General features: G+C 55.5%; 4 protein-coding genes across 4 annotated transcripts; all 4 read right to left on the reverse strand.

Moving 5' to 3' along the window:
• Positions 1-770: 770 nt before the first annotated feature.
• Positions 771-1,869, reverse strand: MIND_01250500 (BTB domain-containing protein; the record flags this gene model as incomplete). The annotated part of the gene is made up of 2 exons (XM_037368990.1): positions 771-794; positions 838-1,869. 2 exons carry the CDS (start codon positions 1,867-1,869, stop codon positions 771-773), a joined length of 1,056 nt encoding a protein of 351 aa, XP_037214958.1.
• Positions 1,870-2,498: 629 nt separating this feature from the next.
• On the reverse strand, positions 2,499-3,686 carry MIND_01250600 (uncharacterized protein; the record flags this gene model as incomplete). Its single annotated transcript, XM_037368991.1, has 1 exon — positions 2,499-3,686. One exon carries the CDS (start codon positions 3,684-3,686, stop codon positions 2,499-2,501), a length of 1,188 nt encoding a protein of 395 aa, XP_037214959.1.
• Positions 3,687-4,025: 339 nt separating this feature from the next.
• MIND_01250700 (Zn(2)-Cys(6) binuclear cluster domain-containing protein) lies at positions 4,026-6,204 on the reverse strand (the record flags this gene model as incomplete). Its single annotated transcript, XM_037368992.1, has 7 exons — positions 4,026-4,084; positions 4,134-4,568; positions 4,621-5,630; positions 5,677-5,764; positions 5,816-6,071; positions 6,128-6,140; positions 6,194-6,204. 7 exons carry the CDS (start codon positions 6,202-6,204, stop codon positions 4,026-4,028), a joined length of 1,872 nt encoding a protein of 623 aa, XP_037214960.1.
• A 3,362-nt stretch (positions 6,205-9,566) lies between these two features.
• On the reverse strand, positions 9,567-10,521 carry MIND_01250800 (uncharacterized protein; the record flags this gene model as incomplete). The annotated part of the gene is made up of 2 exons (XM_037368993.1): positions 9,567-10,295; positions 10,345-10,521. The coding sequence occupies 2 exons, from the start codon at positions 10,519-10,521 to the stop codon at positions 9,567-9,569; spliced, it is 906 nt and encodes a 301-aa protein (XP_037214961.1).
• Positions 10,522-21,182: the final 10,661 nt, after the last annotated feature.

Genomic DNA, 21,182 nt, shown 5'->3' on the forward strand with positions numbered 1-21,182 from the left:
AAGTTGCATTTGGTTCCCGCGGTGGAGTCCCGAAAAAGCGTCGATTGTCTACGATAAAGGTTCCACTAGAGACCACAATGTTTTTGCTGTGAGAGAAAAATGACTGCTTAGCTCCTCCGCAACTAAGCACCGTTCAACGAGCGGGAAGCAGAAGGCATTGAAATTATCCGCATACAAGAGTGAGCGAGGAATCGTCCACCGCTTTTGCTCCTCCCGTGATTTGAACTTCAGCGGTGGTATGAAGAAATAGGAGGGGTCGTAGTAGAAGGTCCTGGGCGAGTCGATGGAGGGAGAGGGCAAGGAAGACATGGCCGTGTGCACGAAGCCCCGGGAGCATTCCCACACTGGCATCCCCCTCAGCGAGACGATCAGGGGACAGATAGGGACAGATGGAGGACGATCTGCATTGACGCAGAGTGCCGTAGCCGGTACGAAGACCCGCAATGTGTTTGATACGTCCTGAGAGTGTCGTAAGTATCATCGCACGGTCAACGAGGCGCGTCCACAGACACGGCCTTCGGGACACAGTGTCAATATTGCTGTGGAAGCCAGCCAATCGGAAGGTTGGTCGGTTGAAGGCTGTCTAAAACAAAGTATTTGTCGAGCAATGTCGGATGGGACTTATCGATATCGGACTGGAAGCTGTGGGATACGATGAGAATGGTTCCAAATGCTATTTTGGAAGATCAAGCACGATATCTACCTGCGAACATTGGGATTGCGGGGAAAATCATGCCGAGCTTACCATACGCTAGCGTTGTATGGGCAATTCAGAGATCTAGAACGATATCAACCTGCCAAGCTTCAGTCATGCGCCACACACGAAAGCGCACTCACTTTCCCGAGCTCTCCTTCCACACGTTTCCGCAACAGGCGCAAAAAGTCCAACAACACCGGAAACCCGTCCCGGCGACACGACTCGCAGTTGCCAATCTCGCGGACAGCGACAACGAGAAGCTCTCCCGCGTCAGCCAGTTGTGCGTCGAACGGCAGTAACGGCGCCTTCAGCAGCCGCTCGCCAAGCCAGTCGAGCGTCACGGCGAACCAGCGCGTCGCCGGGGCGAGAGTTTTGCCGGCAAAGCTCCAGTGCCCCATGCGCGGACAGAGCGCGGGGTGGTTCCAGTTGGTGCAGTCGGCGCCGGGGACAGCTTCCGAGGGAAGCCAGAGCAGGGAGGTTGTCGCGTTGGCAGCGAGAGAAGCGCAGGTGGCGTGGTATGTGAGGAGTGCGTGATAAGTCGACGAGGGGAGGTGGTCGAGTAGAGGCGAGCTTGTGAGAGCGGTTGGTGTATTGGAGTTGGAAAGAGGCTGGTTGCGGCTGCTTCCGTGAGGGAGATTGACGAACTCGCGGAGCGGGAGTCGAAGGGACGCCCAGGCGGCTTCTCGCGCGATGTCGTGCCAACGCAGTCCGCATGCAACAACAAAGACGCCGACAACGTCAGCATTGGCCGTTGAGGAAAGATGTTCCCGGAGCAAACGCTTGCCTAACGGCGTAACGGAGTCCACTTGGTATTTTGAGACCAGGACTTCCAGAACTAACCGGAGGTCGTCCAGCGGGTACAACGAGCGGTCTTCTCCATCCAGAAAGGATGAGGCGTTCGGGTAGAAGAAGCGCAGTGCCTTGTCTAGAACAGCCGCTCGCTCAAAAACATCGACGACAGGCAGTGCCTCGTTTCCGTCAGTCGTCACAGCGGGTCCAGGCTGCGCCAGCGAGAACATGTCGGCGAAGACGGGAGAAGCGAGCGCCAGCACGGCCTTGTGTACGTAAAAGTCGGTGGGCGGGGCGTCGCTGCTGCGGAGTACGACGTCGGGTCTGGGTGCGGTCTCGTTGCGCGGAGCGGGGGCGAATGGGTGGGCGGCGTTTGTGGCCATGGGCGGCAAGAGCAAAGACCGCGGAGGTCGTGACCGCGTTACCGCCGCCTTACGTCATTTTTTTCTTCCTTGACGACGACGACGATGGACCAAGACGAACGCCGTTTTCTTGGAGTGGAGGCTGGGTGAGTCTGTCCGGCTGTGTGGCCGCTGCGACCTCTCTCTCGCCGCTGCCTCCTCCCAGACTTTCGCGGGCTTGCGTTGCGCGCCGTAGCCCAGTACCCACTGGCACGCGCGCGCTGTCTACTAGTACCTGGGCACTACGCGGGTATGGAGGAGTTGGAGAGGACTCAGAGGAGTTGGAGACTTGGGATGTACAGGAATGATGGTGCGTTGCCGCCGACCTAAACCGGCTCCACGAAACCTGACCTTCATCCCGTAGTAGATACTCGTTTCTTCCTGGCAATCCTGACGCTACCTGTCTAGAATAGTCCGCAAGAAGAGGATTCTCATCAATTACACCAGGGAATCAGAGACAGCGCAGTAATGCGCAACGGCAAGTAAAAGAAAACTCCCGAGCAATGAGTTGACAGACATTTTATTGCCCACTCCCGAGAGGATCGAGGACTGATCAACGGCGTACCCAGAGACAAATCCACAATGTCTGTAGCTTTCTGCAAACTACACGTTCAATTATTCAGCCGTGTAAACATCCGCGCCGACCGCAGCACCTCCACCTCCACCTTTACCCTAGGCGCAACGTCCGCTTCTATGCGTCCTCTAATATTCGGCCCAACCAGCTTCTCCGGATCGGTGATCGTGTTGTGGCAGTGGACCAAAAGGCTGATTGTTTGCAGATTCTCAAGCCGCCGCAGCTCGCTGTTGAGGTGCGCCCAGTCGAGCGCGTCGAGCATGTAGATGTAATCAATCGTCAACACGAGCGTCAGCGTTTGTAGCGCCTTTGTTGCGGTTGCGAGCAGGGCCCACGGCGCGTGCAGGCGGGTACGGTTTGGCGCGTGGAAGCGACGTAAGCCGATGTGCAGCGTCAGGTCGGCCAGATTCGGGGCATGCACAGACAGTGGGAGATGTGTGCGCGCCTCTTGCTCAGTGACGTGATTCAGCAGCGCGAAATCGAGTTGTCGGAGATTGGGCCCGACGGCGGCAAGCAGTGCCCCTACGGCAGGGAGAGCGGAGGGCCAGAGTGTGCCTGCTTCCAGGGTGCGAAAGGCTGCTGGAGGGGATTTGGCAAGCCAGCGCGCAATATAACCGAATGGATTTCCGTCGTCGGAACGAATCTTCGTCCGAACTACGGCAAGGGTGGTTGGTGGTGGCAATGCACCGTCGTGAGCCGCAGATGTCTCGTCTCCGTCAGTCAAGAACGCCCCTTGCACCGCGACTTCTTCCAAATGCACGAGTCGGCCGACAAGCGCCGTAAAGTCGGCCGGTGAGCCGAAGGTGGTGAATATCGAGACAATCTTGACGAGATTTGGAAAGACGTTAGGGAGCATGTCAAGCGCTTCAGTCGGAACCCCGACCCAAGACACAAAGCACAGATGTAGGCGGCGCACGTGCGAGAGCGCCGCCAGTCGCGGGACCAGGTCACGGAAGGCGTCCGCGGAGTCAAGGTCCGTGTCAGGTCGGTTGATCGACAATGTGTGGACGTGCGCGAGGAACGTGAGCGCCTCCGGGGTCGTCAACAGCTCGAGAAATGCGTCGTAGTTCTTGTCCCGCAGCACCACTTCGCCGAACAGGAGTGGGCGGCTCAGCGCAAGCCAGCCTCTATTCACGAGCCCACAGGCTGCGAGAGAGGGTACGTTGTCGTGCAGGTGTTGGATGAAGAGGTCGTCGAGCTCGGGAGGAAATATCGCCAAGCTCATCGTGGTTAGAAGAGACAGGGCTGCGAGCGTGACAGTGGCAGCGTCAAATGACTCGGCTGTCAGAGCCGAGTAAATTATATCCTTATCATAAGTCGGAGTCGAGATTTGGTGACATAAATATTTCGAGCTACGTACATAGGTGTAGCCTAACATTCTATCCAGTAAAATCGTTTCACATGAACATATTAGAGGGATGGTGGCGGGTTTTTGGCCCATACATTCCGTTTACAGAATATTAGAAATGTTACAAATTGGTAAGTGTACATGAACAACAGCGAAACCCTAGTAGCATACATCTACAAACTATACAGTATGAACCAATCATGTTTTATCGTTACGCTACATCCCCGCGGCAGCGACGCACTCATACTCCCGTCGCACACGGTCCACAAGCCGTTCTGCCCAATCATTAAACATCATCAATCGCGAAAAACGGGCAAGACACACCAATCACCGGACTCGGGTGCATCGCGCGCAACGCTCCCAGCAGTGTCTCGACGCCAGCAAGCAGTTCCTTGCCGGCCATGCCCGGAAGCGTGTCCCCAGCCTCGCCCGAACCGAAGCGCGCGGCCCCAAGCAAAACCTCTGCCGCACTCTCGAGTAACACAGGCACAATCGGCATCACCACCGCCGCCGCCGCGTCCACTCGGGCCGCCTGGAGGGAATGCCCGACACAGACGGTGGCAAGGGCAGCCGCGAGGGCCTTCTGTCTCGACCGCTCGCAGCTTGCGGAGCGGGGATGGTGAAGGCGGAGCGAAGCGCCATGGGTGAGTAGGTGCATCAGGTGGTCGGCGAAGTCGCATCGCTCAGCGGTATCGAGGGGTGGTAGCGACGCGAAGTGATGGTCTATCAGGGTGTCGAGTAGCGCAAGTGCGGCGGCGTCTGTTCATGGGTGAGAGATGAGATAATAGAACAGAAGAAATACCCGCGGTACCATGGTGATCGCTCCTCGCCGCCTTCTCGAGCAGGATCGACGACTTCCCTATTAAAGTCAGCCGACTTGGATTTGTTTCACTGCCGTCCGGCTCGCCGTTGAGGAAGCGGATCACTCCGGATTGCGGTACGACCCCCGGAGAGTGTGCGTCGGCGGTGGAGGCTGGGAAAGCGGCGGAGAACTGACTCAGATCGTGATACGCGGGGACAGGGTACTCCACCATCGACGATGGCTCGTGCAGCCCCACCCCCAACAAGCTCGTGTTCAGGCCGGCATCCGTGTACGCGGGCAGCGTAGGCATCTCGGGATCAAACTCGGCGAACGCGTCCCCCATCCATTCTGGACTCAAGGCCCACTGATCACCAGACGGGCCCGCCTGAGTAGGCAGCACAATGCGTTCGATATGTGGCCACGGCGTAGAAATGTCCACGTTGGACAGTGCAGCAGCTCCGGCGTTCGGCTCGTGTGCAGCGGCGCAGAAATTGGCGACAACGAGCGTGGTCCAGAACGCCGCTACGCGCTCCGTCTCAGAGGGGCCGTCATTCCCAGACGACGACGAAAGGTGAAGGCTCCGAAGCTCAGAAAGAAGTGGGGAGGTGACATTGGGATGAGGGGCACCGATGCAATGTAGACGGGCGCTCAAGGCAAGGGAGCTGGCTGCTGTGGCGTGATAGCTGCTCTCCAGCGCACGCCCGAGGGCGAGGAAGTACAATGCCAGCAGGATCTCCGTTTGTATTCTGTCTAAAATTTCCGTCATCGAATTCGTCCCTTCATCGTGCAGGTGCCGTAGTGCTTGCGCGAGGAAAGTGTCTCCCGAGGAGCAATTGGAGCCGGGGAGCGACGGCGAGGAGAGGTGCGTGCCCCACATGTAAACGGCGTTGAGCAGCGCTGGCCCAGGATGGCGTCCGTTGAGAATGAATTGCGTTGTGGCCGCGCGGTGCCGGAGAGCGATGGGGGACAGGAAAAATCCGAAGCCTGCGCGGGTGAATGATTCGAGAAAGGTGTCGACTCTGTTCGCGTGAGGCTCCCTGACTCAAATCTGGATGGGAAACGCACAGCTGAAGGGCTACCTCGGGCGAGGGTTCATTCGAAGCAGTGGAAACGCCAGATAACGAGGGTGTCGCCACCCTGCCAGGACTTTCCGCTAGGATTAACCAGATCAGCTAGGCATGCGACGCAATGAAGGCCAACGTACGCGAAGGCGACCTTGCCGACATCCACTCATAACCCGGCGGACTGACCATGGGCATATCGAGCTTCAACACCAGCTCCTCTCGCTTCACATCGTCGAACAGCCCGCCCTCCAGCTCCCCAATCCTAGCTTTCAACCGCACGACCGTCTCCTCCAACTGCTGTGTGCGGCTCCGACCCTCCACAGGATACTCGCAGTCGTAAGCGGTGCTTGTACCTTTGCGACACTGTCCGCAGGCAGGGCGGCGGCCGTCGCATTTCTGCCAGTGGGGGATGCGTCAACAGAGGGGCAAGGGAGGGAACAGAAGCGGCGCACTACTTTTCTGCGGCTGTGAACAGAGGTCCATGAGGACTGCGCTGAGTAGAAGGCGTTACGACTCACCGACAGCTCATACACGCCTTCCCGCGGGGGGAGGTTGTTCCGGTGCATGAGATTTGGGCGTGGTGGGGGTATAAGTGACACTGGCTGGCGGGAAAAAGAAAGGGCACGCGCCACGCGCAGGGCAGGCTGCCTAAAAAGCACGCGCAAGCGTGTAGCGCCACTAAGCAGCGCGGGGAGCGGCGAGCCGCGTTCACAGCCGCGCTCAGTCAGCGGCGGGGCATCCGCTGATGACGAGCGGAAGAAACCCGCGTTGCGTGACAGGCACATCACACGGTATGACAAATGGAATGATCGGCGTGTGTCAGGGCGGACTTGGCGCGAGCCCCACGCCGGAAAGCGGCGCGCGCGCGTGAGTCCGGCCGACACCACATCTCTCCCGCCGCCCCGCCTTTCACGAGCATATCATCACCCATGGCCAGTCCCCAAAAAATTTCTGCCCCATTACTCCGCCAAATCCTCATGGTTCGGCTAAACGGCGGCTTGACAACGTGTGCTTATCAATCCTGCGAAGATCCGTGAACGACGTTACACGTGCAGATAGTTTGCTGCTTTATTTGAAATCTAATAGGCGCGAGGCAGCTCCGTGTCTGCATGTTGAAATCGTCCACAAAGTAGTCTGTCCCCAGACGAGGGCATGATCCGCATTCCCACGGAAGTCACCTATAATAATGTTGTAAGAATATATAGTATTGTCCAATGACAAAACAACTAAATGTAGTATCATCACATCAGGAGTCAACGACTCAACAGTGAAAAGTGGTACCCAAAGCAGTATTTGTTTGTGGCAAATAATGATAGAATTTTAGAAAAACAGACTATCCTAGCAACTTTACCAGTATTTGATGGGAAATAAGCATGGGTCTGCTTTGTGGACAATTAGTGAAATGTTTTATGCCCATTGATTTATAAATTGGTCGTGTGTTTCAATATGCTTTTGGCCACACTGAATTTTGGCCAAAAAATAGGTGCTGAAGTAGGATTTATTTATGGTAAATACTGCAAAACATATATGATTAGCCTAGTGGTGCATCACTGTACACCACATATCCCTGCCCATACATGACTGTCCGCGCTACTGCTGCTGCCGCCCCGTGAAAGCTCTCCCTGGCACCCTGTGTACTATCCGTCACAGATAATTAGGAAACTGAGGAGATCAAGATTAGTCCTGTCCACAATTATATTATGCTAGAATATATTTTGAATATATTCGAATAAATATGATTATATTATATTATATTATGCCCTCTGCATATTTAGACCCATTGAATATGAGTGATTATGATTATGATTATGATTGTGATTATATTATGAATATAATATATTATACCCTGGCCATGACTGATTATATTCAAATTCACCAGCAAGCCCTTCAGCCAGAAGTACTAGCTCTGTAGCAGGCTACTAGCAGCAGTGGCAACATCTTCAAACTCAGTCTTTGCAATATCAATAACTCTCAGCAGTAAATCAGCCAGGACAACATCTGTGTCCAGCCCTAACGGAATGCTGAAGTTGACCTTTACATTATTGCCCTGGACTTTGATGACACTCTGGGCTGGTGAAGGTATCATGATTAACCTGGAGTTTTGTTTAGGTCAATATTTTGTTGTGGGATATCCAGGCTATGTTATTAATCCTAGTCATTGCTGCAAGGAGCATCTCTGTAGAGTGCCTGTTCCCCAGCATCAAGCATAGGATGACAGATATATATGCTTTAATAACTGCAAAACTAGCGACAGAAACAATCATAACCAAGGAGTGGTTGAATAAACCACAAGATAAGGTGGATTATATGTACTATGTACAGACTTGTGAAGCTTGAATATAATTGAATATATTCATATTCTGAGCTCAAGTATGATTATGAATATTAATACAATTATAATATGCTCCAGCAGGGAGAATATATTATGAATATGAATAAATTATGAAATTTTCGTATTCATAATGATAATTGGACAGCACTAAGATTCAAGATGACACAGTGCCCCCACGGTTGCTCGACTTGCCGCAAGGAACATGTTGACCAATTCCGGTTTTCAATGTTAATAGCACCCCCAACGATGCTGGCTCCATCAATTAAATCACAGACTTGGTCCTACGTTGCAAGGGCCACTTCAAGCATGTTCAACTTGCTGGTACTCATGTTGGCGAACAAGACCTCATCCTGGGGTACTCCTGGTTGTGGAAGCATAACCCAGAGATCAATTGGGAAAAAAAAGGAGGTCAAGATGTGCCCACAAAACACTGTGAGTTATCAGTGGCACCCCGGTGGGTGCCACTGAGAAGGCTCAGTATTTTCAGAACATCCACTGAGGTGAATAATTGCTGAGGAGAGGGGTGAATAAAGTTGAGCTCCAAGGTAAAATTTGTACTAAGTCTAGTGCCCTCTTCTGGAGACCTAGCCACAGAATCATTTCTGAAAACTCCAACATCGTCCTTCTGCAGCCAGAACTCTTCCGTGTCTGCAAACTCCAGGATGTTTCCGTTTCCGATCCTGGTTCCTCTAAGGGCAACCCCAGAGGCCTGAGATCAAGGTCCTAGCAGGGGAGGATCCAAAGAGAAGAAACTCTAAGGGTCCACCTGCTAGGTAGCTGACTATATACTGCTTGTCTGTAGCTGCTGCTGTTGGGCACAGAAGGCTTGGGCAGCCTTGCAGGCCACACACCGTAAAAATGCATATATAAGTCATGCTTCAAATGATGGCTTTTTATATGATTTAAGCACTAACTTGAATGGTAGCTTAAACAGTGCTTTAAGCTTTGCTTAAATGTTAGATCAAAGTGGTGGTTTAAGAGCAAATCTAAGTGTCGACTTAAATAACTGTTCTAAGTATAGGTTTAAGCTACACACTTAAAATATATAAAAAGGCATCTTTTGAAGCTAGACTTAAATTTAGTTTTCTTTTCAGGAAGAGGTTGGTACTGGTAGTGGATCTCACACATTGTTGAAAGAGTTTGGTGTTTAAAGCTAAATTTTAGTCTAGCCTAGAATGATGCCTTTTTATATACTTTAAGTTTTGTTCTTAAAACTAAGCTTAGAAGCGTCATTCCAGTAACAACTTAAATTCATGCTAAAATGACTGATTTGAGCCAAACTTAAAGTACTGTTTTGACCGGGAGGAACCCATCGCACTAGCGGCGCAGCAACTCTGTAAGGCAGATTGTCGTACCAAAGGACAAGGACTGCCGCAGACGTCCCATCGGGCTCTGCCATGATACTCGAGTCGCTGGACACGCAGGGCATTCTCGGGACCAGCTGCGCGACACACCAAGCCCGTCATTTCAGTCCGGGTTCTGTTGGAGGCAGGCAAGAACAAAGGCATGTATGTAGTACCCGATTCCACAAAACTTAAAGACGATCGCACGAAACAGCATCAGCCCGCCGGTGCATCCCTGTACACCACGTATCCCGGGCCGTGCACGACGGTCCTTGCCGGCGCCGGCGCAGCGGCACCCCGCGCGTCTCCCGCAGCGCCGCGGCGCCCGGTGCGAGCCTGCGGCCGTGCCTGTCTGCGCACGCGCTCCGCCGCGGCCGGGCTCAGGATCCCGCCGGGCGCGCCGTCGACGCCGCCCCAGACGCGGGTGTGCGCGTCCGCGTACAGCAGCGGCCGGCCGGCGGCGTCGAATATTTGACCGGCGCTTGTTTGTGTGGCGGGCCGGGGACGGGGACGGGGACGGGGAGGGGGAGGGGGAGGGGCGCCGGCGCGGCCCGATGGGATCGATGGGATCGATGGGATTGGGGGGATTGGGGGAATCGAGGGAATCAAAGGAACCGCAGGAACCGCAGGAACCGAAGGAATCGAAGGGATCCGGGGGACAGGCGGCACCCGCGGCACCCGCGCCCCCTCAGGCCGGCCCTCCCCGAACAACGCCCGCGCGCGACTCGCGCTCATAATCGTGACGCTCCCGCCGCCGCCCGTGCCGCCGTTCCCGCCGCGGCGCGCGCCCGGGAGGCCCGGCGCGCCGACGCCGCCGAGCTGCAGGTTCAGCGTGGTCACGCCGGCGCGCCAGAGGGCGTCCATGTTGACGAGGCCGAGGGCGAGCCCCGGCACGGGCGGCGGCGTCGGCGGCCGGTCGGAGTCGGAGAGGTCGGGGTCGGAGTCCTGCAGGGCGTTAGTGCGTGCGTAAGGGGAGGGACGGAGGGTGGTGTACGGTGTCGACGAGGGTCTGCTCGTCGTCTGACGCAGGCGGGGGCTCGACGAACATGGCGTCGTCGAGCACGGAGCCATCGAGCGTGGCATCGTCAAACGTGGAGTCTTCAAGCGTGGCGTCGTCGAGCGTGGCGTCGTAGTCGTCGTCGCGGTCGTCATACGCGTGGAGCTGTGTCATGGCTGTCGTGTGCAGAGGGAAGTGAAGGGGAAGGAAGGGTGTGGGGCACCATGTGCCTGTGCCAAGCTCCGCCTTATATACGGCGGCCGCGTGTGGTGTCCACAACGGGAGTCACTGTAGAGCGGCGTCAATCCAGTGATATCTAGACGCCGGACGCGTGTACTGTGGATAACAAGACAGCAACTGCAAGGCGATGGCGCACCCACAAAGAGGCAGTGCACCCCAAGCACTGCCCCCCGCCCCTAGTCGCACGCTGTCGATGCGATGCGCGCCACAGCCCGAGTCTCCCTCCGATCTCGACAGCCGCCTCTCCATCGCGTGGCACGCCCCGCCACCCCGGCGCTCGCCGCTCATCCAGGGTGATCCAGCGCATGGACGGCGAAGCCTCCGCCCCTTCTCCAGCGCGGCCATAGAACGGGCACGCAATCTCGATGCGAGTCCATTACAGTAACAGGTCTCATGAAAGCATATAGGCCACCGAGTCGAAACTGGCAGGGGCGCCGCGCCGTCTTCGAGGCGGGACGGAAGAATGAGACGGCGAAAGGGTGGAGACCATGAAAGGAGTCGACTATAGTATGTGGCCCGTGAACAAAACGAGGATGGGACAAGAGGGCATAAGACCCGCCTCGGATGCGAACCCGAGCTCGCCGATATCAGACTGTGTGCGACGCGCGAATCGAACGAGTGTCCCGCTGGAATGGAAGTGTGAGTCGGGACAAGCGGGCGGTGGGTCGATGGACACGCTGGTGGGGGGGGGGGGCTATGAGGCGCAGAGCCCACCAGAGGCGGCCGTTTTGAGGGACCACGACACACTGGCTCTGGAGTCTGAGCTGAAGGCCTCGCGGCCGGAGCGGTCGCAGCTAGAGGATCGATGAGCCCGGTGGTGGGGGCGACCATCGCGAATATAGCTGGCATACAATGAGTGAAAACGCAAGGAAAGAAGGACAGCCTTGACGCACGTCTGCCCCAGTAACCATACGTTCCCTCCGCTCAGCGACGCCCAGACCTGCCCGCGCGCGGGCCCGGCGTTGGCGGGAAGCCATGGGCTATTGACGACGGACGTGCTGGCAAGCACCGCCGGCCTGAGAAGAGGCAACAGAGCCAAGTGCGCCGACTCCTGAGTTCAGGGAAGGTCCCGTGGAAGTTCCACGAGTCGAGGAATCTGGACTCGGCGCATGCCGGAGCACGGAAAGGCTGGCGGCGGGGGAAGGAAGCGGCGCCGGACGAGTCGGTGGTGGGGGCGTTGATAGCTTCCCTGCCCGGCGACAAGAGCGTAGCTGGAAAGCACTGAGTGAAAACGCAAGGAAAGAACTTGAAGGACCGCTTTGACGCACGCGTGCCCAAGCGCCCATCGCGCTTCTCAGCGACTCCCAGAGCTGCCCGCGAGCGGGCCCGTCGTTGTCGAGGTGTGGGTCGAGGATTATGCGTCCCGCGCATGACGGCGCGCAGAAAGGGAAGAGAAGGACGTGACGTGGCGGCTACGTCACCACGTCACCCGAAATTTTTTTGTCTTCCCGACGATTGTGACGCCAGCCGGCGGGACACACTGCCGTCTGGCGCCTGGACGTGTTCACGGTTTTCATCGATGTCGGGAAGGTGAGTGCTGGTAGCGCCACCCCACGTGTTCTGATCGTACTTTTCGGAGAGTCTGTCGGGAGCCTGAGCGAAACCGCTCGTTTCATCCGCGCTAACGACCCAACGGCCCGCTGTCCGTCCTATTTCCAGGCACCGACTCCCATGCTATCCCGACCACGGCCAATAAGAACAGGGCGCCTCTATTATGGGTATAGGCCCCCTCCCGTCCCCCACACTTGGATTCCCGCCCGTCTGCCCAGGAGAACTATGCTACGAGTCGACGTCCTTGCCCTCCTGCTCTTGCTCTGCTATCTTCTTCGGTCTGTGTGGCGAGAGCGTCGCCGCAGAGCAGCCATCCGCCACATACCCGGCCCAACTGCGACGTCTTGGCTCTTTGGTATGTACCCATAACCCACCCATAACCCCACTGCAACTTGTACAGGTAACATGGTCGAACTGCAGCTGTCGGCCTACGACAAATTCGAGTCTCTCTGGCGCAAGACGTACGGTCCAGTCTACCGTATCAACGGCGCTTTTGGGGTGCGGGCTCAGGCTTCCGTTTGTCATTCTCCCCGTTGCCCCTCTCAGCTTAGCACAGCGCGACGCCCTGGTTGTTGCTGATCCCAAGGCACTCCAATACATCCATGGTAGTCCTGCATTCGAGAACGCGCCCGCAATGCGCACGATACTCGTCTGGCTCGTCGGGGCGGGGGGGATATCAATGCTCAACGGGCACGGTGATGCTCTCACGTTTTTCCCGGGCGGCCCGGTCGTGGTTAACGCTCCCCAGGAAAGGACCATCGGAGGCTGCGTGCGGCGATGAACGGTGCATTCTCTCCGTCGGCCCTGCGGAACTACATCCCGATTGTGGGGAGGATCGCTCAGGAGGTGCGTCTCACCGCCGATGTGTCCGCCTACGCATAACACCTCCTTAGCTGTGTGAAACGCTGGACGAACATCTTGACGGCACGGGAAGCATGGTCATCGACATCATGCCATTGCTCAATTCCACGACGCTGGCGATGACGACGGAAAGTACGCATACCGCTGGAATGAAGCGCCGACCAGTGACAATCAACTTACAATTCTCTCAGTTCTGCTCGGAATCCCACTCAACGAGCTCCCACCGGAGGTGGTGCAGACGAACATGCAAGTAGTGTGCGATATTGCTACTTTCGCGCATTATTCCTAACGCTGACGTCAACTGCAAGTGGATACACGTCGACACTGTCGTCTGTCCAGGTGATCGCCGAGGGATTCTTGAACCTCGGGCTCTTCCCGCAGTGGTTCCTCGACCGGGTCCCCAACTTTGCATTCGGCGAGTTATTTACGATGGTGCGGAAACAGATCCGCAATTCGGAAGCGCTCACATGGCGCTTTATTGCAAATCATCGTGCGGCGACAGGTTCAGCTACCGTCTATGGTGCTGTCCTTGATGGTGTGTACAACAGTGCACAGTCAACCAACTGTCTAGTGACTTATCTCCCGCAGCAGGCTCAACAGTGAGTCCAGAGGAGCTTGTCAAGCAGACGTCGACTTTACTCTTGGCTGGACAAGAAACTACAGTAAGACCTTTTATTATTCATTGTATTTTGACCCACATGTCCAATTTAGTCCCTTGAGATTTCCTGGGCGCTGCTGGAGCTCTCACGGAATCTCACTCTTCAAGAGGACCTCCGTAAAGAACTTAAAGAACTCAGTGCAACAAATGCCCCCTTCGAGCAGTCCCCGTTGCTCAATGCGATCATCAAGGTGAGCGCCCATGTCAAGCATGTGTGTCCAATCACACTGTTCTAATACAGGAAACATTGCGAGTCTACCCTGCCATTGCCCAGACCTCCCGGATTGCTACACGAGATGCGCTCATCCCCCTCAGCAAACCCCTTTCCACTGCGAATGGTGACATTGATCATATCCCTGTGCGCAAAGGCCAGCTCCTCGTGCTTTCCACTGGTTCTTTCCACAGGTGTGTTGATGGGTGTACTTTGATCAAGAAGCTGTTTAGAAATGTGCTATGCAGGCTTGAATCGCGATGGGGAGCCGACGTGGGTGAATTCAATCCTTATCGGTGGATTGAGGGCCGGGTTCCACAAGGAGATGGGATGGGTCCATATGCCAACTTGTGTGTTCCAGTGCTGGTGTTTTTGAGTTGCCTACTGACCACTGTTCTGCTTCAGGCTGACATTCTCCGCCGGGCCTCACTTCTGTCTCGGGTATGTAAACCCATCTCAACAATGGCCGCAGGGCTGACTGATCCATCCTAGATGGCGATTAGCGTAAGCTGCACTTCTGGTTAATACATTATCCAAACTTACTCACGGTTCGGAACAGGATTCAAGAAATGCAGATTGTCATTGCAACACTAATCCAGAACTTCACATTTTCACCTGCTGCTGATAAGGATGTCCATGCACAGATTCTGGGAACACTTCTTATGCCAATGGATAGCAGCCAGAAAAGAGCATGGATACAAGTTAGTAAGATTGACTAAGGTAGTAAAGAGATAGATGAGAAACAAGGATGCTTCAGAACAAGACAGTGGTATAAGCAATCTTGAATTCCCTAGCCAATGAGATGGTGAGATTAGGCTCAGTTCAGGTTCAGGCAATATTTTTTTTTTCTTTTGCAAACCCTGAACCTGAACTTTGGTTCAGGCTTCAAGGGAGAGGGAAGAAAAAAAAATTAAGGAACATATGCACTAAAAAAATTAAGGGCCCACAGCCTGTCAGCTGGACTAACCGACTGTGACATGTGTGATGATTGCCTATTTGGGCAGGTGTTCCACGGGATCATGTGATTGACTCACCTGAAAAATAATACTCACAAACTGTTGTACTATGTCTACCCACTCGTTATGGCTGCAATAAAGAAAAAACCATAGGATTAGACTTATATTATATTATTCTATATTATATTATAGTTTGATATTATTATATTAGTATTATGACTCCAGTGTTGACCAGCCTTAGAGGCTCATCAGCAGTCATTAGTCAGCATTGATCCGGATAGGCCGTCCTTCCGGACTCCTTTAGTTCATCTAGTTCCTTAGTTCCTGTATGGTTCCTTCCTGTTCCTTCTCCTAGCTCCTAGTTAGTAGGGTATATAAGCCTGTCTTTAGTTTGGTTTCCATATCATATTATAGTTTCCCCCAACAGAGTTTCCCTCAGAGTTCAAAGTCTTCCTTCTTCTTCTCCCTCTCTGGTTGTGGTGTAGCCTTTGGTTGCAGTTAGAGCAGTTTGAAGGGCTCTTGCTTTTCTTGTTCTTTCTCACACCAGTGAGAAAGCTCGTCAGTGTAATATATTATAACATATTATTCTAGCAACTTATATGTGAGCTCCAAACTTATGAACTTTGTAGAAAACCAACTTGTATAGTAACTAGTACTACTTCTATTTGTGTTCTTGTACTGTGAATGGTCTTCTTGCTTAGTTATGGCCAGGTTTGGTCCGGCTTTTTGGTTCAAACCCGAACTGACTATTTGAACTTAACTGGGGCTCGGGTTTGGCCTTTTTTGTCTGAAAAGGCTGGTTCAGGACCAGTTACCAAAGTTCATTGTTCAAGTTTGCCAAATCAGGCTTTTTAACCAAACCGGCAGTCCAGCGTTCAGCCAAAATATGCCAAGAACTGGACCGAACCGGACTTGGCCATTACTATTCTTACTTATAGTAATCAGGCTGATTGTTGCCTGTTGGCAATAATAGTGTCAGTTGAAGAAGACTTACATATAATACATGTTGGACTATCAACCACTAGAGTGTTGCCCAATATTGGTACTGAATCATATACTGAGAACTGCGGTTAAAAATGCCAAAGGTTTGTTGGAGTAGAATCAAATATTATAATATAATATTTTCGATTTGATTATATTATGGAAATATTATTTTATTATTTGTATTTGGCATAATAATATCCACTACTTCCAGGCTGTGTGGTGCAATCATATGATTGTGCATGCACGATCCAGAGCTCTTGGTATTTGTCTTGCTACAGCACTCCTACTAACCCTATTTAGTTGCATCACTCTGACGGGCCGTCCCGTAACCGTTACAGCCATCCCGTTGACTGTCCCGTGCCGTCGGAGGTCTGGAAAAGGCCTTCGACGGCCGTGGAATCAACAGCCATTGCCGTGTGGCACCCGTTAAATTGATGGCGGTTGCCGCTACGGCAACGGGTGGCATCCCTAAATATTGTCTGAATAAATAGGTAATTTTATGAATCTCTTAATAGAAATTCCAATTCATCAAAGTAACATTCAAAGCTGGGGTGTATGTAGGCCCTGCCCCGGCAAGTTTGCTTTATGAACTTTGCCCTTTGGCTTGTTTGCTGGTCATTTTGAATTTTTGGAATCTTTCACAGCTTACTTATCTTCTTTCCCTCTCCTTAATTAACCTCCAGCTGAGATTACTTTGCTGTCCGACCCTAGAGCCAGTAATAAATTTCCGGTGCTGAGGTGTTACACAAAAGAAGGCAACGTCAGACGACCCGCGGCCGCTTTCTCGGGCACGGTACGTGAGTCATGCCAAGTGCCTCATCATGTGCGTTTATTATCTGCCCCATTTGATTGTGTGTATTGGTTGTCTTTTAGCATATAGGGTCCATGCTGCAGTGGGGCGTCAGCATATTAGCTCGACGCGCTCGTGGTAGGCTTTTTTTCTCGCTTTGTTGGGTGCGATGAATGTTACTTGCTTTGTTGGGTGCAATGAATGTTACTATTAGAGGTGTTAAGCTCAGGCGCCGGCACCTCTCGGTGTTCTTGGCTTCATAGGGCATTCATCCAAGCCTATCTGCACAGCACAGCCCGGAGAAGTAAACACACTTGGCGTGGACATCCGCGCGGAGCCGACGGTCCGCGGGCCGACGTTCGCGTCGCCGGCGGCCGCACGACGCACACGTTGATGCTGCCGCTGCGGATGAGATGAACACGGTGTCTCGGGGCGGCGAGCGAGGCGGAGCTCGCCAAGCAGTTCGCGGGCCCGCCCCGTGGCACGTGCCGCGGAGCTGGCCGAGACTCGCAAGTTCGTTCACCGCTCCGTGTTAGCCGATATAACGAGAATGAACGTTGCAATCCGAGAGTGATGTAACGCGCTCTCAAGAGTAAAGACAGTGAGCATGACCGACCTTAGAGCCTAAGAGCCACCGCGGAAATAGATTTTAGGCTCGAATCGGACCGAAGCATCACACAAAGACGGCAACTTCGGACGACCCGCTGTCTCGGGCACGGTACATGAGTCAGGCCACGTGCCTCATCACGTGCGCCAGTTGTTTGCCATTCAATTCTGTGCATCGGTTGTGTTTTGGCACAGGTTGCATATTGATCTGCTCGTGGTTGAGAGGTAGTCCTTTTTTTTGTTGCCGGTGCTTTGTTGGGTGCGATGAATGTTACTGTTAGAGGTGTTGACCGCAGGCACCGCTCGGTGTCCTTGGCTCCAGTCACCAGTGACTACTAAGGGAGTCGATCCGCACGCCGTGCTGCCAACATCACGGCCGGCGTCCTGCTCGGCGCGGTCCGGAGAACGCCGGTGAGAACACACTCATCCCGGATCCGCGCGCGCAAATGACGCTCCGCGTGCCGACGTTGCCATGGTGCCCGTCGGCCGTCGCGGTGTCGCCGGCGGCCCCACGACGCACACGCTGATGCTGCCGCTGCGGATGGGATGCACGGAGTGTTTCTGGGCCGGGGACGCGTCCCGGGCCCCCGGCTTGCGAGCGAGAGGAGCGCGCGGGGGCCCGGCGACAGGCGAGCGAGGCGGAGCTCGCCGAGCAGTCCGTGGTGTGTGCCCGCCCCCTGGCACGTGCCGCCGCGCGCTCCCCGCTATCAACCAATATGCCTGCACGGGAATAGGGAGCCTGCTCGATAACTATGCCGCGCTTGTCCGGCCAGAAGGTCACCTGCCAAGAAGCCCTTGAAAACGGATTTTACACTCAAATCAGGCCTGGGCCGACCCGGAGGCCGCACCCAAATAAGGCACTTCCCAGCCTGAGAGGACCCGCTTTGTCGGGCACGGTACATGAGTCGGGGCAAGTGCTTCATCAGCGGCCACACGAAATATGTGTTCTTTGGCACTGACGCGGTGTTGCCATCCCCTTTGCCGGGGGTTTGCCCTTGGTTGAATATCCCAGATTTTTGCTCTCATAAATGTTATGAGATGGGCGCTGATGGCGCCGAGCAAGGCGGAGCTGGCCGAGAACTTCGCGCCTGTGTACCCAGCCCCGGGCCCGAGCGCTCCGTGCGATGGACTGCACTAGTGCACTGTAATATGTGGGAACTTGGGATTCGATATCCACTAATACAGCAAGAAGAGAGGATCTAGACGTACACCAAGAGCAATATTTTATACTAAACGTCCTGCTCGGGCTCAGCGAACCGGCGGCGCAGCGCCGCGGGCACGACCCGGCTCTTCCTCCGCTTTCTTGCGGAGCATCGCCGTGAAGTTGTCCTCCCCGCGGAACCGCCGCCGGCCGAGGATGCACGACGTCCCCGCGCGGGCCGGACACCAGCTCCCGCCCGCGCCGTCGGGCCCCGGGTTGCCGTTGACGCCCTGCACAGAGATTAGGGGTAGGAAACGAGGAGGAAAAGGACGCACAGAGTAGGTGCACCACTCGTTGTAGTAGTAGCACGCCGTGTCCCCGCCACGCGTCAGCGCCATTCGCGCCAGCAGGACGCCGTCCTTGTTCTTCGTCGCACAGAGGAAGACACACGGCGCCGGACTGGGGCCCTCCTCGGCGACTAGCCCAGTACACTTGCTGTGTGAGACGATCGGGAGCAGCGCGCCGTCGGACTAGGTCACTCGTTAGAACACTTTCGAATGGCCAGTGAGGAGAGGAGACACACGTTGCGGAAAGCGCAGCTGATCTGCTCCCCGTCGATGTCTGTGCGCCTCCGGCCGGTGCACACCAGCCGGCCGACGGTGCGGTCGGCGATGTCGATGGCCTGGACGTCGTCCGCGGCGACGGCGAGCCCCGCGGGACAGTGGACGCGCGGGCGGTAGTACGTCACGAACGCCGGCGAGGGTGCGGGCGGCGGCGGGGCGGGGTCTGCGACAAGGAAGCCGGCGCTGACGCTTGTCACGACAAAAAGCGGGATGAGGACCGAGGAGAGCATGGATGAGGCGGCGGAGGTGGATGCAAGTTAGCGAAAACGAGGCCGGCTTTTAACGGCGAGCCTCTTGCTGGCGGTCGATCGAGGAGGACGAAAATTGGTGTGGTCAGGGGCGTGCCTGTCGGACCTATTTTGCTTTGTGCAACTGAATGCTCGCGTGGTGGAGCGGCGCCGCCACCGTTGCCTGAGTCGGGCGTGCGACGCCGTGGGAAGAGGGGGAAGAGGGATTGGCGTCATGACGTGGGGCCATGTGCGTTGGCAGTCGTCGCTCCTTGTGTCGCGACTCGCAGGAGACCGCGGAATCCGTGCTATCCAGATCGCATTAACCCACCATGCGTACGAAATCCATCTTCGAGCTGTTGGCCAGTGCCGCCAGAGTGAATCGCAACTTCAAGTTGCCCCTCCTCCACCGGTGAGACAAGCTGGCGCCTTCCTCCTCTCCCAGCTGCAGCCCCCTGGAGTGGATCCACTAGCACCGCTTTGCGAGACGTCGTACACTTGGCGAGGTGTCCGAGTTGACGGTCGGCGGATAAGAGTGCTCGTCGGAAGAAGCCTGGACGCAGCTCGCGACGAAGACGGCGGTCGTCACAAGAGAACGAGCCCTCGTCAGCCCCGCCATATCACCCGTACGCGTGTGAGCCGGGGACCAAGCGCCACACGTACGCCGAGGGATACGCGCCGAGCGTCCGGTCTCCGTGACTCCGTCATGATTTTTGCTCAGGGGACCGTAGATACCCTGAGTAAGCGTGCATAAGCAGAGTCCTCATCGTCACCGAGCGCGCCACGCACCTGTTGAAGTATCGGGTAGCGAACCCGAGTCTCACCGGCCGGATCACGTCAGCCGCCGGACCGCCATCACCGACGCCGATGCGTCGGGATTGTTCTACAATATTCTATTGACTCATTAGCTAGAACCTACCAGAAAGATTAGAGTACTATAAGTACTGCTGTATCACTCTACAATAATCATTGGTTTTTCCTTTCTTCCTTCAACAGGTTATGGGCCCCGCCTAGCCTGAACTGTTAACACACGCACCAATCCTCGCCTGCATCATCCTCCCACTCCGCGGAACTCTCACGCTATGACGCACACTCTCACGCCTCTCATCAGCGCCAGCGCATCAGCACTCTTGCTGCCTAGCTACACCCCGGAGACAGCCCAACGAGCGCCTTTGGGACGGACCGGACAGCGAGTACACAGCACCCCCACGCCGGATGACCCCACGGCATCGCCAGCGCGTACCGCCTCACCGCACAGCCATCGGCCCGGGACCACCCGCGATGCGCTCCACTCTCTTGGCAACAACTCCCACGCACACTCGGACGGCAGCACTGCGCCGTCGCCAGCAGTCAGCGGCTCGGGACCGCCTCCACACTTCCGGCCGGATGCTCGTCTCGACACGGCATCGCCCGCGCCCAACTCCTCGCATCAGCATACCAGCGGACTCAGCGCCAACGCCGCCAGTCGCCAGCTCACCTGTCACCATTGCGGTCGGCCCGGCCATTGGGATTCCCAGTGCCGCGACACGCACATCGCCTATACGGCCCAACAAAGATCAGCGAATTATCACCGCACGGTCCGCCACCGGCGTCGACGCTGGAATCCATCACCGGCTCGAGAATCCTCGCCGGACACCGCCCTAATGGCCAGCGGGCAGCAGCCAACGCTGACCCGGAGCTCCTGGCTGCTCGACAGCGGAGCCACCACCCACATCGTCAACAATAAAGCACTTTTCCACACATATATGCCGCTACAAAGCCATTATGTAGTCGGAATTGGTAAGCTTCCAGCACTGGGGGAAGGAACAGTACGACTGCAATTCAAAATTGGGTCTAAGGTAAACAAGGTCACACTCCTCCGCGTCCTCTACCTTCCAGCTTCACCCCACAACATCATCTCACTCGGACGACTCCACCGCGCAGGCTATCGCCTCGAATTCCCCGATGGCAGCGGCGACATCATCATCGCCAAGAATGGGCATCGGCT

This window comes from Mycena indigotica (assembly GCF_014461135.1).
Source record: "Mycena indigotica strain 171206Taipei chromosome Unknown Mind.scaff0012, whole genome shotgun sequence".
In the NCBI taxonomy this organism is placed as follows: domain Eukaryota; kingdom Fungi; phylum Basidiomycota; class Agaricomycetes; order Agaricales; family Mycenaceae; genus Mycena; species Mycena indigotica.